The sequence below is a fragment of the Argopecten irradians genome, chromosome 3, assembly GCF_041381155.1.
Source record: "Argopecten irradians isolate NY chromosome 3, Ai_NY, whole genome shotgun sequence".
NCBI classification, from domain to species: Eukaryota; Metazoa; Mollusca; class Bivalvia; order Pectinida; family Pectinidae; genus Argopecten; species Argopecten irradians.
The window spans coordinates 57,683,962-57,701,115 of NC_091136.1; the positions used below are offsets into that span (position 1 = coordinate 57,683,962).

At 36.4% G+C, this 17,154-nt stretch overlaps 1 protein-coding gene across 1 annotated transcript in view; it reads right to left on the reverse strand.

The window, feature by feature from the left end:
* LOC138319204 (codanin-1-like) overlaps positions 1 to 17,154 on the reverse strand; it is a 57,137-nt gene that overhangs the window by 24,591 nt on the left and 15,392 nt on the right. Inside the window, exons 10-19 of the mRNA XM_069262187.1 lie at positions 17,041 to 17,138; positions 16,362 to 16,521; positions 15,331 to 15,393; positions 11,160 to 11,303; positions 10,671 to 10,834; positions 9,716 to 9,797; positions 9,183 to 9,278; positions 6,989 to 7,043; positions 2,337 to 2,464; positions 1,763 to 1,963 (exon numbers count right to left, since the gene is read on the reverse strand). Coding sequence (XP_069118288.1) covers positions 1,763 to 1,963; positions 2,337 to 2,464; positions 6,989 to 7,043; positions 9,183 to 9,278; positions 9,716 to 9,797; positions 10,671 to 10,834; positions 11,160 to 11,303; positions 15,331 to 15,393; positions 16,362 to 16,521; positions 17,041 to 17,138 — 1,191 coding nt within the window. The remainder of the gene's footprint in view (positions 1 to 1,762; positions 1,964 to 2,336; positions 2,465 to 6,988; positions 7,044 to 9,182; positions 9,279 to 9,715; positions 9,798 to 10,670; positions 10,835 to 11,159; positions 11,304 to 15,330; positions 15,394 to 16,361; positions 16,522 to 17,040; positions 17,139 to 17,154) is intronic.

The following is a 17,154-nucleotide window of genomic DNA, read 5'->3' on the forward strand; positions in this document are numbered from 1 at the left end:
TTTTAGCCTATTTGACCCCTGTGACCTTAAATGAAGGTCAAGGTAATTCATTTGAACAAACTTGGTAGCCCTTCATCCGAGCATGCTACAGGCCCAATATCAGTACCCTGGGCACTCTGGTTCTTGAGAAGAAGTCGTTTAAAGATTTTAGCTTTTTTGACCCCGTGACCTTAAATGAAGATCAAGGTCATTCATTTGAACAAACTTGATAGCCCTTCATCCAAGCATGTCAGGGGCCCAATATCAGGTCTCTAGGCCTCTTAGTTATTCACAACAATTCGTTTAAAGGATTTTAGCCTATTTGACCCCTGTGACCTTAAATGAAGGTCAAGGTCATTCATTTGAACAAACTTGGTAGCCCTTCATCCGAGCATGCTACAGGCCCAATATCAATACCCTGGGCCTTCTGGTTCTTGAGAAGGAGTCGTTTGAAGATTTTAGCCTTTTTGACCCCTTTGACCTTGAATGAAGGTCAAGGTCATTTATTTGAACAAACTTGGTAGCTCTCCATCCCAGCATGTCAGGGGCCCAATATCAGGTCTCTAGGCCTCTTAGTTATTCACAAAAGGTTGTGTAAAGATTTTAGCCTATTTGACCCCTGTAACCTTAAATAAAGGTCAAGGTCATTCATTTGAACAAACTTGGTAGCCTTTCATCCCAGCATGCAACAGGTCCAATATCAGTACCCTGGGTTATCTGGTTCTCGAGAAGAAGTCATTTAAAGATTTAAGCCTATTTGACCCCCGTGACCTTGAATGAAGGTCAAGGTCATTCATTTGAACAAACTTGGTAGCCCTTCATCCAAGCATGTCAGGGGCCCAATATCAGGTCTCTAGGCCTCTTAGTTATTCAAAACAATTCGTTTAAAGGATTTTAGCCTATTTGACCCCTGTGACCTTAAATGAAGGTCAAGGTCATTCATTTGAACAAACTTGATAGCCTTTCATTCCAGAATGCTACATGCCCAATATCAGTACTCTGGGCCTTCCGGTTCTTGAGAAGAAGTCTAAAGATTTTAGCCTATTTGACCCCTGTGACCTTGAATGAAGGTCAAGGTCATTTATTTGAACAAACTTGGTAGCCCTTCATCCCAGCATGTCACAGGCCTAATATCAGTACCCTGGGCCTTCTGGTTCTTGAGAAGAAGTCGTTTAAAGATTTTAGCCTATTTGACCACTGTGACCTTGAATGAAGATCAAGGTCATTGATTTGAACAAACTTGATAGCCCTTCATCCCAGCATGTCACAAGCCCAATATCAGGTCTCTAGGCCTTTTAGTTATTCACAAAAAGTTATTTCAAGATTTAAGCCTATTTGACCCCTGTGACCTTGAATGAAGGTCAAGGTAATTCATTTGAACAAACTTGGTAGCCCTTCATCCGAGCATGCTACAGGCCCAATATCAGTACCCTGGGCACTCTGGTTCTTGAGAAGAAGTCGTTTAAAGATTTTAGCTTTTTTGACCCCGTGACCTTAAATGAAGGTCAAGGTCATTTATTTGAACAAACTTGGTAGCCCTTCATCCCAGCAACCTACAGGCCAAATATGAGTACCCTGGGCCTTCCGGTTATTGAGAAGAAGTCGTTTGAATGAAAAGTTTACGGACGGCGGACGGCGGACGACTGACGGCGGACGTCGCACGACGACGGACGGTGCATGATGACAATAGGTCATCCTGACCCTTTGGGTCAGATGACCTAAAAATGTAAATAGCCAGGCTATTGTAAATATTTAACCGTCTTCAATTAATTCAGTTATTTACCTTGGCCTTGGCCGTTGGTGACGAATTGATCTGAGGTTCTATGTGATTGGATAGTCGTGTTTTACTACCTCTGATGGAAGAGGACAGTACAGTCGAGCGGAACCTCTTGATGTAATTAGAAGCTGTTCTGTCGGCCACAAAATCAACAGTTCGCCTTAGGGATGCTGGATGATTGTGAAAAAAATTTTCTTCCAGATGAAGCTATGAAAATAAAGAAGTATAATTATATCCAACTAGATTTTCCTATACAGTAATACTTGAAACATGACAAACTTGGTTTGTACAAATATAACAAACTAATCTCAAACTGCAGCATTATATAATTTTAGTAGTTTTATCATTTATTTTATGATTTTTATATTACAATTTTTATTTGCAAATTCTAACTGCTAGCGTAATACACAAAATCTAATAATCCATGATCATGAAGGTGAGTTAGTTTACATTTGAATGTCCAGTCAGCATTTGGTTATAAACATGTTTTACTGTATTATGTTTCCCTACATAAAGCTGCCCTCATCAATGGGGTAATAGCTGGAAGTGTCCATTGTTAGTGTATAGGAGGGTTTCTAACCTGTGTTTGTCTCTCTGTCATGGACGGCTGAGAGCGATCGTCAGCAGATACAGGGGTAATCTTTCTAATGGTGGAGTTCTTACTGCTGCTGCCCACAGAAAACTCTACAAGTAGAGTTCTGATTTCTCCTGTAATACAGAAAACTGAACAAGTAGGGTCAAATCTCTTAAGTAATACAGAAAACTCTACAAGTAGAGTTCTGATTTCTCCTGTAATACAGAAAACTGAACAAGTAGGGTCAAATCTCTTAAGTAATACAGAAAACTCAACAAGTAGAGTTCTGATTTCTCCTGTAATACAGAAAACTGAACAAGTAGGGTCAAATCTCTTAAGTAATACAGAAAACTCAACAAGTAGAGTTCTGATTTCTCCTGTAATACAGAAAACTGAACAAGTAGGGTCAAATCTCTTAAGTAATACAGAAAACTCAACAAGTAGAGTTCTGATTTCTCCTGTAATACAGAAAACTGAACAAGTAGGGTCAAATCTCTTAAGTAATACAGAAACTCAACAAGTAGAGTTCTGATTTCTCCTGTAATACAGAAAACTCAACAAGTAGGGTCAAATCTCTTAAGTAATACAGAAAACTCTACAAGTAGAGTTCTGATTTCTCCTGTAATACAGAAAACTCAACAAGTAGAGTTCTGATTTCTCCTGTAATACAGAAAACTGAACAAGTAGGGTCAAATCTCTTAAGTAATACAGAAAACTCTACAAGTAGAGTTCTGATTTCTCCTGTAATACAGAAAACTGAACAAGTAGGGTCAAATCTCTTAAGTAATACAGAAAACTCAACAAGTAGAGTTCTGATTTCTCCTGTAATACAGAAAACTGAACAAGTAGGGTCAAATCTCTCCAGTAATACAGAAAACTCTACAAGTAGAGTTCTGATTTCTCCTGTAATACAGAAAACTGAACAAGAAGGGTAAAATCTCTTAAGTAATACAGAAAACTCAACAAGTAGAGTTCTGATTTCTCCTGTAATACAGAAAACTGAACAAGTAGGGTCAAATCTCTTAAGTAATACAGAAAACTCTACAAGTAGCTAGTGTCGAAAAGCTCTACAAAGAAGTCGAATCTCTCCTGTTATACAGAAAATTCTACAAATAAGGTCAAATCTCTCCTGTAATATAAAAATTTATTACAATCAAAATTAATTTAGATTAGGTACTTATTCAACATTGTTATATGGTATTTTACATACATAGTCATGATAATCAGGTTTCTGATATATGTAAAAAGCCAGTGTAAACAAGAGGCCAATGGCCTCGTAGCACGATGGTCCAGTTAATTAATGTTTAACAATTGGTTTTGACTAATATTCTTGATTATCACTCATATGCACTGTTTAAACTAATAATTAATTAGGACAATTCAAATGACCACTGGTATTTAATTGTTATCAATGTTGGTATTAAAACAATCATAAAATTCTTTCAAGACAGATGTCATTCATCACATGTTAAGTTATATATAGATCAACAGTTTTATAAAAAGATTGATTTGTGCAGAACAGTTTTTTTTCTGAGCAGGATTTTAGTGTGAGCGTATGCAGAAGCAGCATCTTCTTAGTAAGAATATTGTTGGGACCAACTCAAATAGCATCAACTTAACTTCAATATTAGAAAATTTAATAAAATTCAAAATTTAACAATGCTGTTTATTCAAATTTATCAGAATATTGTTATATGATAAAAAATAATTGGGGAAACTGTTTCCTGTATGATTGCTTATCGGTATCACACATGTACAACTATGTATAATCAAAGTGTTAAGTTGACTAGACTTTTAAAAGATACCTGCTGGAGGAGGGCTTAATTCATAATAGGTGTCAAAAAAATCAATGATGTTTGGCTTTCCCGGTTATAAGAGGTAAACTGAAGTTGCTTCAATACCTTGAAATTAATTACTTATCTTTTATCTCATTTTCTTCAACACAATATAAATTTCACAATTAAGATAACAATGCACAAGTTGTATTGGCTGGATCTCGGCACAACGGAATGTGTACTACGGGTCAACAAATTGACATTGGCAGCTACAGTCGAGCCTTTCCCAGGGCCGTGATAACAAAATACATTAATTAACTCTCAACCATTGTTTTTCCCTTTAACAGTAAATGGTATATGTAACACATTTACACACACATATAGGCCTATAAACAGCATCTAGATGAAACTAGGTCACCTGACTTGTGACACTGTCCAGGGAATATAGATTATCCAACACAGGTAATTATGATGTCATGACACTTTGAGTAACATATTTAAGAATAGAAAAATAATGAATATTTCTTAATTGCCTTAATCTTTTCTTAAACTTTATTTCTTTTGTATGAAGTGGTACCGTCGGCCATATAATTTCCCATAATGCATTGTGTTTCTCATTTAAATATTACTATAGACAAAGAAGGAATGAAATGTATTTTAATTCCTCAAAAATAGAGTTTATGTCTGTTTGTCGCCAAGTTTTAATCAAAATTAATTTAGATTAGGTACTTATTCAACATTGTTATATGGTATTTTACATACATAGTCATGATAATCAGGTTTCTGATATATGTAAAAAGCCAGTGTAAAAAATTAAATTAATGAAAAGATATTGGATGAAATATGATATTCCAATAATCTTGAAATAAATGTTTTAGTTAATTATACACTTGGTATTTAGATTATTTTTAATTTCAATATATAAAGCTTCATTATCAAATAAATTAAAATGCACTACCAGTTTAAAACACATATCCCTATTGACTAGCATTGTTGTTGTATAACTGTACGTATTTGTGTGATGAGTACAATGTATGTATGTAGAGAGGCTGCCACCTAAGTACAGCATGCTATAAATGGATCTCCTGGGGTTGGGATAAGGTACTACATGTATACAGGTGTTGTTAGTCTGTGATACACTTGACTGAACATAGAAGGGTGCCCAAAGAAGGCCCCAGGCCCCACTCTGACCAATGTTAGGTAATTTAGATTATCATATCCGTGTGGTTGATGGAACAGTATGAAGTCCAAGTGACCATGGCAACTGCAGTCCTAGCCTAGGGGTCTACCTTTCGAGCAGGCAAATTTTAAGTGTACAATATACTACATGTATGGATCATACATTAATTGTTATCACGTAACTCACGCGGTTTGTAAAAGAAGGTCAGAATAGAATATTGTCAAATTATCAAGGTTTCTAGAATTAAAATAATTGTGACAAATTCAGAATCTAATCAAGGATATAGGTCCTTGATCTAATCAACAACTATGAATCTACAGTTTAAATGGGTAGAAGTTGGATTTATTTTGACTCTGTCTGTTTGATTTGTTATTAGGCATGTGACCTACACTTTAGCGACAGTCCTTTGAACAGTGTTGATGCCCACGAGCAGCCACATGCCCGATACTAAATTTTTGCTTTCTTAAGCCAGTGCTTACAGGTTCCTCAATCGGTTGACACATAAAATGTAATTTCTAATGCCGATTTTAACGTCTATGGACGATTTCTCATTTTTCCAATGCTTTGCAACGCGCTAGGTTCCTTGAAGCAAATGTATACGTATTACATATTTGACAGGATTAAAACTATTTCGTGCACCTAAAATTGATGAAGAATTTAATTTGTTTATTTTTATATGTCCTTGCTTTTATTATGCCCATCAATATATTCTTTTTAATCAAAATATTTTGCCGATCAAAATATCTCTTTGGCGACAATATGCTTACACTGAAAATCTTACTCCACGCAAGGTTCATCACTTTATGCGTTCGAAAAAGAATTTCATCTTTAAACTACATATCACTAGCTAAGAAAAATAGTTTTTACTGGGAAAAGGCGGACTTGAACTATCCATCGATGAGACATAACCAGAACGTGGTTTACCGTTCGCAGTTAATTTGCAAGGCAGTTAATTTGCTTTTATAACTTCTAATAAACGTCCTTATTTATAAATTAAAATATATGACAATATATATTGAAACGTTTTACTTTATATGTATCTATTCAAATAAACATTACAGTACGAATGATTTCCAGTAATTAACGGCAACTTTTATGTTGCAATAAATATTATATTTCTGATCGCAATAAATATTTCTATCTGTCAAAGTCCATATAGACTGCAGAATAAAAACATATTTGCTCATATCTCTGTGGCACAGCATCTAGTCTGTCTGTGGTCTGGATGTAGTGGACATTTTACCTGGACACAATGTCCGCCTGTAGTGGACACCGTGTTCACACGTAGTGCACTCCGTGTCTACCTGTAGTCTAAACCTCGTGCACTGTGTCCACTCGTAGTTCACACCGTGTGCACAATGTGTAACCTTTAGTCTACTACCAACTGCAACTGTTATGCAAATATTTGATTATATTTCATAGGTTACTTTGCTCTAGTTGTTAATATTCAACCCAAGGTGGTTGTAATCAACTATTCTATTGCATGAGGCCAAAGGCCAAATTAAATATAACACTTGCTGATTACCTCAAACCAAGAAAGGCAGAAAAGTGCAATATAACTTCAAACTGTGCAATATAACGTTTTATTGAACGGTTGAAATATAGTTGAAAATATTATATTTTTTCATACACAGTTTTGTGTAAGTAAATTATATAATAACAACATAAATGATCCCTGATACAGATATTAGATGACAACATACCCATGTAAGGACAACAAGTGTAGTACAACTTCTGGTCCACATATCCCATTTTGTCCTGTAATAAACAACAAAGACGTATGGAAACAAATACATTTACTAATGTTCAAGTATAGGTCAAACAAGTACTTCTAACAGTGTGGACAAAAAATTGTTGAATTTTCGAGGCAATTTGCCCCTTTGTCAAGACACCAAAAGAACAAATAGAATTACATCACTACTGCACATGGAACCATGAAAAAAATATGATAACCCCATGAAACTTTAAATCCCTTTAAATCATGAAAACATATCATGAAATTTTGTTTGAACATTTTTCATGGTGCCATGAAAAAGTAGTAATATATTACATGGGACAATGAACACACAATGAAATGGCTGGTATATAAAAGTAATTAACCCATGAATTATTTTCATGGTCATGATTTCCAGTAACAACGGCATTCATAGCCATGATTAGCAATTTAATGGCCATGAAGAGAAATTGCTGTTGCAAAGTGATCATCATGGCCTTAAAACTCTCCTTTCGAATTCGGATGATTTTTCACCCCATGAACGCTTTTGTTATTAAGCTTTATGGCCATGAAATGTAACTTATTTTATTTAAGTAAAATAGTTTGAGCTCCCATGGCCATGAAATGTAACTTTCATTTCAACTTAACATAAAGCCAATAACATTGATGAGAAAACCTTTGATATTGAATTTTTTTATTTTTTTATTTTTTTAATATTCAAGGTTTTACATGCTGTATCTTCTGAGTAAAACTTCTGAAGTCCACATATCATTTCACATCTCCCTGCTTATAATGTTTACCAGTAAGTCACATGACTTGTCACATGGCCACATGAGTCACATGACTGCTATATAATATATTTCCAGCCAAAACAGTGAAAATCCAAAATGGCGGTTGTGTCAGCTGGAGTGGGGAAGGGGAAACATAATTTGTCTTAAAATGGAAGTTTTGGCAAATAAGTGAAATGATTGTCTCATTCCTGAATTTCTTAGGGCAATAAAAAACAGACGAATCAATTTTTCGAGATCGATCCAATGTGAGTCTAAACACAAAGTTTCATTAAGATCGGTTCATATTTACTTAAATTATCGCGTTCACAATGTCCAAATGTAATTATTAGTGCAGAGGGCAATAACTCCGTAAACTACAATCAAATCCAGCCGATTTTCGAGGTTGTTCGAGATCTTTCCAATGTGAGTCTACACACAAAGTTTCATTAAGCTCGGTTCATATTTACTTAAGTTATCGCGTTCACAAGGTCCAAATGTAATTATTAGTGCAAAGGGCAATAACTCCGTAAATTACAATCAAATCCAGCCGATTTTCGAAGCTGTCCGAGATGTTTCCAATGTCAGTCTACATATAAAGTTTCACGAAGCTCGCCTGCTCGGTGAAAATTTATTTAAGTTATCATATTCACAAGGAAATGTTAATGGACGTCGCACGACGCACGACGACAGACAAAACACTATCGCAATAGGTCACCATGACCTATGGCCAGGTGACCTAATAAAGAGCCTTCCTCAAAATCTGTAATGCTTTCCTATGGAGAATTTTATGTTAAGGAGTTCCTTAAAGTCCAGGAATAGTCATGAAACTGGGCTCAGGGAGTGAAAAGTTATTTTCTGGTTACTGAAAACAATACAAGAGGCCCAGAGGGCCTGTTTTGCTCACCTGGTTAATAATGCCAAGTAATGTTATGAATACAGGTTCATTGTTTCTTTTCTTAAGGAATTTGAACATTTACCTCTAAAATCCCTTAGGGCTGTTCAAACAAAACATATATGGTAGGGGGGGGGGGGGAGGCACTTAGAAATTGGGGGCCTACCCTTAGAAGCGATTTTCAATTTTGTTGACCCTCCACACATATCTATTTTTTTGTAAAAAAGACCATGGTATAGAGGCCATTTAGTTTTGTATTTAGCTCTGACATCTTTTTGGATTGACATATTTTGATTTCTAGCATCACCGAAGAGTCCTAGTACAAAATTGTATTGTGTATAGTGCAGTGAACTATTGTTTGATGTGCTGCATCTATTATGAAATTTTTATAATGGTATAGTCTTCCTAGAACCAGCAAAAAAATCTACTTAGTTACCGATGTAGAACTCTATGACTAGTAGCGATTTGAAGGAAATGTTGGCCAGGTGAGCTAAAAATTAGAAATCTTCACCATGACTTACCAAAGAAATGTTCTTTTGGTGCTCAACTAAAGTACCTAAGGAGGAAACTTCATTTGGGATCTCGGAGAAAAAAAATCCTTCGGGTATCACAGCATTCTGTTCATAAATCAAAGCAACTGTTTCATAAACATGATACATATAGAAAATAAAGAATAAAGAAATCTTCAACAACAAATAAGATTTGTAACATCCATATCCAAAAATGTTTGGCCCACAAAAATAACTGGTGGTTATTAGAAGAATCAATCCAGGAAATCAATTATTCATGGGATATGTCTCGGGTTACTCAAAGGGGAGGCAAAATTTCATTTTTAATGATACACCTTTCTTTGTGTCATTTATGACATCCATTCACATCATAATTACGATATTGTAGCTCTAGATCTAGTTCTTACCCAACTGGGCCTCTTTACAGGTCAAAAGTGGTCAGTTATTTATAATGTGCACTTTTCAACAGGGCAAACATACTGGAGACCTTTTGAGATATTAGACTTGTTTAGATATATATATTAGGAGAATCCTTTACCACAAACCTCAAACAGCCAGCTGATGGTAGTCACTACTAACAGATTGGCATAACAGGTGTTCGTAAATTCTCGTGGGTTCCAGGTCTGTCTGAACAAAACAAAAAACAAAGCTAAAATACATGTATATACAGAACTTGATAGGGAAATTAGAATGGACATAAGAAGTTTCACCAGTTCTCATTGCTATCATGAATCCTACCAAAGATATTTTGTGTAAAACGAGTGTCGCAATATATTTATCTCAGCCATACCTGATTTCTTTGTTATCAAGTTAAGTTAAGGAACTCAACATTTCAAATTAAACAGGGTCTTAAAGAGTTCTACAAATTTGAGTTAGCAAGGTTTCATTGTATCACTCCCTTTCTCAATAATTTTCACTACTTCAATTTGTGCAATCATGACCTAATGATGATTAAGAATAGGATTGAGCCAGAGGCTATCAACACAATCTTAAATACTGTCCCCACAAACATGAATGGAGCACAACCAGTCACAAACTTTGCCATGTTCATACATTATATCCCGTACCCCCAACCCCCAAAAAAGTATTATGTTGGTGTGCATACTATTATGTTAATGGAGTTATGGAATCAAGTTTGATCTACATTTTATTAACTGAATGCTGTTGCTATGATACCACCTATCTTAGTACTGACTTGAAGATTGGTTTTGGTTATATTTTATTGGTTTATAATTCCAGTTAACCACCAGGAGCCTCTATTAAAGGACATGCCACATGTGCTGGTGCAGGCAAGTCAGAGTACCCAGAGAAAAAACAGTGACCGACTGTCAGTACCTGCCAACTGCCCTACATGGGATTCAAACTTACAACCCAGAGGTTGAAGGCTTGTGATAATATGTTGAGACATCTTAACTCCTCTGACAAGGATGAGACTTATCTAATGGCTGTCCAGCTGTGTATATTATTATACATGTACACAATCTGATTGATGATACTTACTGGTGAAGATAGAGAAGGACCAACAGTGTCACCTGTATCACTTCTAAGTTAGGTGCAATCTGATCCATCATACTCAGAAATTCCACCACCCAAGGAACAGTCAATGTCAGTTGTCCAAGGAGGAAAGCTCTCTTCAGGCACCTGGTCAGGTCAATTTGCAATGACTTTTGTGAGAGAATGAAAACAAAACAATTAAAATCAATCACCAAGTATCATGACCAGATCATTAATCCTATAAGCCTCAACAACAGCTGTTTTTACTGTTTGAAAACAGCATTTTCACTTCCAACTGCCCCCCTCTCTCTTCAAGAGGGGAGCAAAAAACTTCCAAAGATTTGAAGCAAGATTTTGTTTTCAATATTGTTTCTTTTGTTTTGAACTTAATGTAAAAATGAACAAGGTTAAAAGAAGATTCTGTTTAAATTTAAAACACAAAGTTTATCAGGTCATTTTTTTTCTAAATTAAAACTATATAGAGTCAAATCTTACATGATTACGCAGGGAGATGTACATGGCCCCCAGTTCGTCAGAGATCCTTGCTCCTGTCTGATACGGGAGGAAGGTAACAAAGCCTAGAAATTTAGCCACCAGTCTTACAGTCATCAAACACGAAACAAACCGGTCCTTCTCCTCCTAAACAGTCATAGATTAATTACAACATTTTATTGTAGTAATGTAATAACTTGCTTAATGTAACAATTTCTGCAAAGTTATCTATAATATAAATGACCATTCCCTAGTAGTTTCTCAACCACACAAGCATCAGGATTTTAAGTGACTCATGATCTAGCTATTCTGTTTTCCCATTTGTAATTTCACTACACTGCAGAGCTGACACGATCAAAATATTTAACTCTTTCCGAACTCATTCAAATTTCCAACTTGCTACCAGAAGTAAATATGGGCTTCATTCTTTGTGTATTGAGCGAATGCATCTAGGATTTAGAGATCGTTTTAACAATGTTTTATGACTGTCTGATACTTAGGACATTGGTAATATGTCCTATATTACCTGTAATTTACCTATATAAACTTGATTGCCGATTGTTTCATTGAAAACACAGCAAAATTGTTTAACAGAATCCCAATGAAATACACCTGTTGACTGACATATGTGTGCAAGTTAGCACTCATATGCATTCAGAAGATAATTTTAATGCTGTCTATTGACTTTTTTTGCACATTAATAATATTTAAACCCACAGAAAAATGGAAGCAAAATCAGTCAGCGATTGTGTACAACCATGTTTCAGTCGGCCGATTTTCTGTGAATTACTTATAGTAAACCATTTTACGATCGAGCATGCATCTGGTACATAATTATTTTCATCTTACTATATTTCCAATGCATATTATATCTTTTTAACATTTTTACAAAGATTATTCTGATGTATAAGTTAGCAAACACGGCGAGTTAAAATTTAAATTTAACATGTCAATCACGACATAATAAGGTGTCATGAGGGATATCTGAACATGTCCCCGTGATGGATTAATGTATCACGAGTATGGAAAGAGTTAACAAGAAATCCCAGAGGAATCTTGGCGCCCACCAAAGATTGATTTAGGTTTGACAAATACCAGATGGGTCTTTTCTCTACTTTTCAAACTTCAACTACCTCATTCCAAGATGGCTACCTGGTGGCCATCTTGTTGACCAATCGGTCCTCAAACGCAATATGCACAACTAGGGCCCTAGGGGAATGTACATATGAAATTTGAGAATGACCCATTCAGTACTTTCTGAGAAATAGCAATAACAAACTTTACCTATCAAAATCCAATATGGCTGCCTGGTGGCCATCTTGTTGACCAATCTGTCCTAAAATGCAATATGCATAACAAGGGTGCTAGGGGAACCTTCAATGAATGATCAATGTCTGACAATGGAAAGAGGGATCTTTTCCCTGCTTTTCAAACTTTTTTCAAAAATATTACACATAAAATTTGAGACAGATCCCTTGAGTACTTTCTGAGAAATAGTGGTAACAAACTTCAATGATGAAAACCAAGATGGCAGGTGGTTGGCCATCTTGTTGACTGATCAGTCCCAAAAGGCTGAAATTTGAGAGAGATCCCTTCAGTCATTTCTGAGAAATAGCGGTAACTATCAAAATCCAAGATGACTGCCGCTCGGCCATCTTCTTGATCAACTGGTCCCAAAACGCAATATGCACAACTAGGGTCCTAGGGGAACCTACAAATGAAATTTGAGAACGATCCCTTCAGTACTTCCTGAAAAAGCGTGTGCGTAGTGCGAGGTGCGTGTTTTGGGAGACTGTGGTATGTTAGTGTTGTGTCTTCTTGTATTGTGGAACTGGTGCCCTTTTTATAGTGCTATATCACTGAAGCATGTCGCCAAAGACACCAAGCAAAATACATTATACTGACAACGGGTGAACCAGTCGTCCCACTCCCTTTATGCTGAGTGCTAAGCAGGAGCAGAAACTAACACTTTTATAGACTTTGGTGTGTCTCGGCCAGGGGACAGAACCCAGACCCTACCTCACACGGGCGAGCGATCAACAAAAGACCAAAAGTGAGGCGGTGTCAAGGGAGACATTAGGAAGAATAAAGTTATTTAGAAAGAAGAGAAAAGACAAAACCCTAAATTTAGTCGCCTTTTACGAAATAGCGATAACAAACTTTAACTAAATCAAAATCCAAGGTGGTTGCTTGGTGGTCATCTTGTTGATCGATGGGTCCCAAATCACGATATGCACAACTATTGACATGCAGTGGTTTTTGAGTTACCAATTAGAACCCTGGCATGTTAATCGTAGGACACCTCAGTGTCCGACCAGTTAAAATCTTGATGTTTTCCGATGTTTCTGGATACCTAGTGACATTTATACGGCATGATATATATTGTATCATATACCAAATTAAAGATACATTATCTGGCTGTTGATTGAGAGTATCCCCATCGTCACATCTTCTAGTTTGTTAATAATCATACTTTTTCTGAAATTTGGTAGTGTTATATGGCCAGCCGAGTTATAGACCTTGACACAGTATTACATATATATACAAGAGCTGTTGGAGAACAGCAAAGCTCGCCTATTCAGAAGAAGTTGATGTTCAAGTATTTACTATTTAAACATGGAAATATGACAAATTAACAGACTCAAAAACTCCCTAAAGGGCCCCAAATTGGTTGTATTATCACGTTCAGCATCCATACACATTAGGAAAATAAAATCCTAAACATTTATGATGACTTATGCTTAAACAATTGACAAAATAGAAACTTGCTCAAAAACTTTAACATGGAAATATGACAAATGAACAGACTCAAAAACCCCCTAAAGGACCCCAAATTGGTTGTATTATCATGTTCAGCATCCACACACATTAGGAAAATAAAATCATAAACATTTATGATGACTTAAGCTTAAACAATTGACGAAACAGAAACTTGCTCAAAAACTTTAACGTGAAATGGGACGCCAACGCTGACGCCAATGCCGGGGTGACAACATTAGCTCCCCCTTTTTTTCGAATAGGTGAGCTAAAAAAGAACAAGAGGCCCAGAGGGCCTGTATCGCTCACCTGGTTTGTAATGACAAGCAATGTTATGGATACAGGTTCATTGTTTCTTTTTTGAAGGAATTTGAATATTTACCTCTAATTCCCCTATTGTGCCCCACCCCTCCTGCCCCCAGGGGGTCAGAGCCAAAAATTTCAAGTTCTGTTCCCCTTCTACCAAGGATGTTTGTGGCCAAATTTGGTCACAAACCATGCAGAACTCTAGGACAAGTAGCGATTTATAGGATTCACCTCAAATTTTCCCATTGGGCCCCGCCCCTCCTGCTCCTGAGTGGTCAGAGCCAAAATTTCTACAAACTATGTTCCCCTTCCCCCAAGGATATTTGTGGCCAAATTTGGTTACAATCCATGCAGAACTCTAGGACAAGTCGCGATTTATAGGATTTACCTCAAATTCCCCTATTGGGCCACACCCCTCTGTCCCCTGGGGGTCAGAGCCAAAACTTAAACAAGTTCAGTTCCCCTTCCCCCAAGGATGTTTGTGGCCAAATTTGGTTCCAATCCATGCAGAACTCTAGGACAAGTAGCGATTTAAAGGGTTTACCTTTATTTCCCCTATTGGGCCCAGCCCCTCCTACCCCCGGGGGCTCAGAGCCAAAATTTATACAAGTACTGTTCCCCTTCCCCCAAGGATATTTGTGGCCAAATTTGGTTACATTCCATGCAGAACTCTAGGACAAGTAGCGATTTATAGGGTTTACCTTTATTTCCCCTATTGGGCCCAGCCCCTCTGCCCCCGGGGGCTCAGAGCCAAAATTTATACAAGTACTGTTCCCCTTCCCCCAAGGATATTTGTGGCCAAATTTGGTTACATTCCATGCAGAACTCTAGGACAAGTAGCGATTTATAGGAAATGTTGACGGACAGACGGACGGACGGACAACGGACGCCGCACCATTACATTAGCTCACCGGCCCTTTGGGCCTGGTGAGCTAAAAATGTCTATAGCTAAGTGCCTGTGGTCAGATGAACCCATCTTTACTTCCAGTAGCAAGCAAAAAATTTAAATAAGTACAGAAAGAGTTTAAAAGTAATAAATTTTAAAACTCAAACAGAAAAGACTTCTTTTATACTTCTATCAGTTATGTTAACAAGGCTTTAGAGTACTGACATCATCAGAACCATCCTGATCAGTCTGTGTCTCCTCCTGGGATACCATATACATTTCATTTAACTGTAAACAAATAAAACACATAAATAAACATCTCAAAAAATGCATTGATGTTGACTGATAAACATGGTAAAAAAACACACAAGAATGTAAATTTCTACCACAATTCAAAGATTTTCATTGGTTTTGGCCACAAAATTTTTGTCATCCCCTAGGATCACAAGGTGAGTGTAAACTTTTGGACAGGATGTATGGACAAAATAATATGTTCAGCAAAGAAAGGAGGACGTACATTGTCAATAACGTTATCAATTTTGATGTGCAGTTGTTAAGATTGATAATAATGTTGGAAGAATTTTTTTTTCCGAGAATAGCATTTCATGGTATTCTTTTGAATGTAAGCAGAAAAAAACCTAAGAGATCCCAGAGGGATCTTGGTGCCCACCGAAGATTGATTTATGTCTGACAATGGAAAGAGGGATCTTTTCTCTGCTTTTCAAACTTTTTTAAACATACTACATATAAAATTTGAGACAGATCGCTTCAGTACTTTCTGAGAAATAGAGGTAACAAAGTCTCGTAACTCTCGCAAATATTAATGAATTTTGACTTCTGTCGATCTAATTCAAGATCTTATTGATATAAAGCAATATATCAATTTTGGTTAAAATCGGACAATAAATACTAAAATCATCGAGAGGAAACTATAGATTTATCTGTTTTGACAATTTTAAAATAGAGGTAACAAAGTCCTGTAACTCTTGCAAATATTGATGGATTTTGACCAGTATTTAAGATGGATTTTGACCAGTATTTAAGTCATACGAGCTCTCATTGATATAAAGCAATATGCCAAATTTGGTTGAAATCGGACAATAAATACTAAAGCTATTGCAGGGAAACATTTTCCAGAACGATGCCGCTGCCGCTGACACCGACATAGTGATACCTATGTTGAGTTACATGCGACACAAAAATTCAGATTGGAAATTTTTGTTTCATTTCAGGATTATGTATTTTCGTTTTCTTACCTCAATGACTTTGGCAGAGAATGTGTCTGTAAGATGTTGGTTAAATATTGGACTACTAGCTGCCATGATAAAATCACGGAAGAATTCCTGACAGCCGGGGAAGCTTGGAGCAGGACATGGTCCCCCTACACTTAATGGCATGATGAACCGTTCCTGCAATCTAGAGAAAAATATCACCATGGAAATCAAATGATATCATTTCTGGAGAAAGCACCAAGTATGTTTACCAATGATCTATATACAAATTCAGTTGATGTTCATTTTCACATTTCATCAAGTAACCAAAGGACAATCTGATGTCATGAAAATCAATGTATTTTTGTTATTCCTTACATATTAATATAGCAATTTTCAAATTAATTTGACAATATCTTAATTGAAAAGTCAGACGCATCCATTTAATGTTGTCATGAAAACAGTTATCAACACATTTTACATCTTATAAAACCTGTGCATAGCTACCTGTTATGGAAACCAAAATTATAAGAAACTACAGCCTTTTTGCAAATCTAAACAAGGTCTCCAACATTACCATAAAGTTTCGTTAAAACTAGTCCAGTTGTGTAGGAGAGCTGTTGGGACAAGGTTTACATACAACAGACAGACAGGGCCATTCCAGTATACCCCCACAAAATTATTTTCTCGAGTATATAAAAGTTAGAATCTCCATAATTAGCACCTTTTAAATTTCTCTGGGTTTGTCCTTTTGAGCTGACTTAAAAGAGCGTCTTCCTCATCCTTCCCATCAGGTTTCAGACTGTTGTCTCCCTTACACATCTGTCAATAAGTCAAA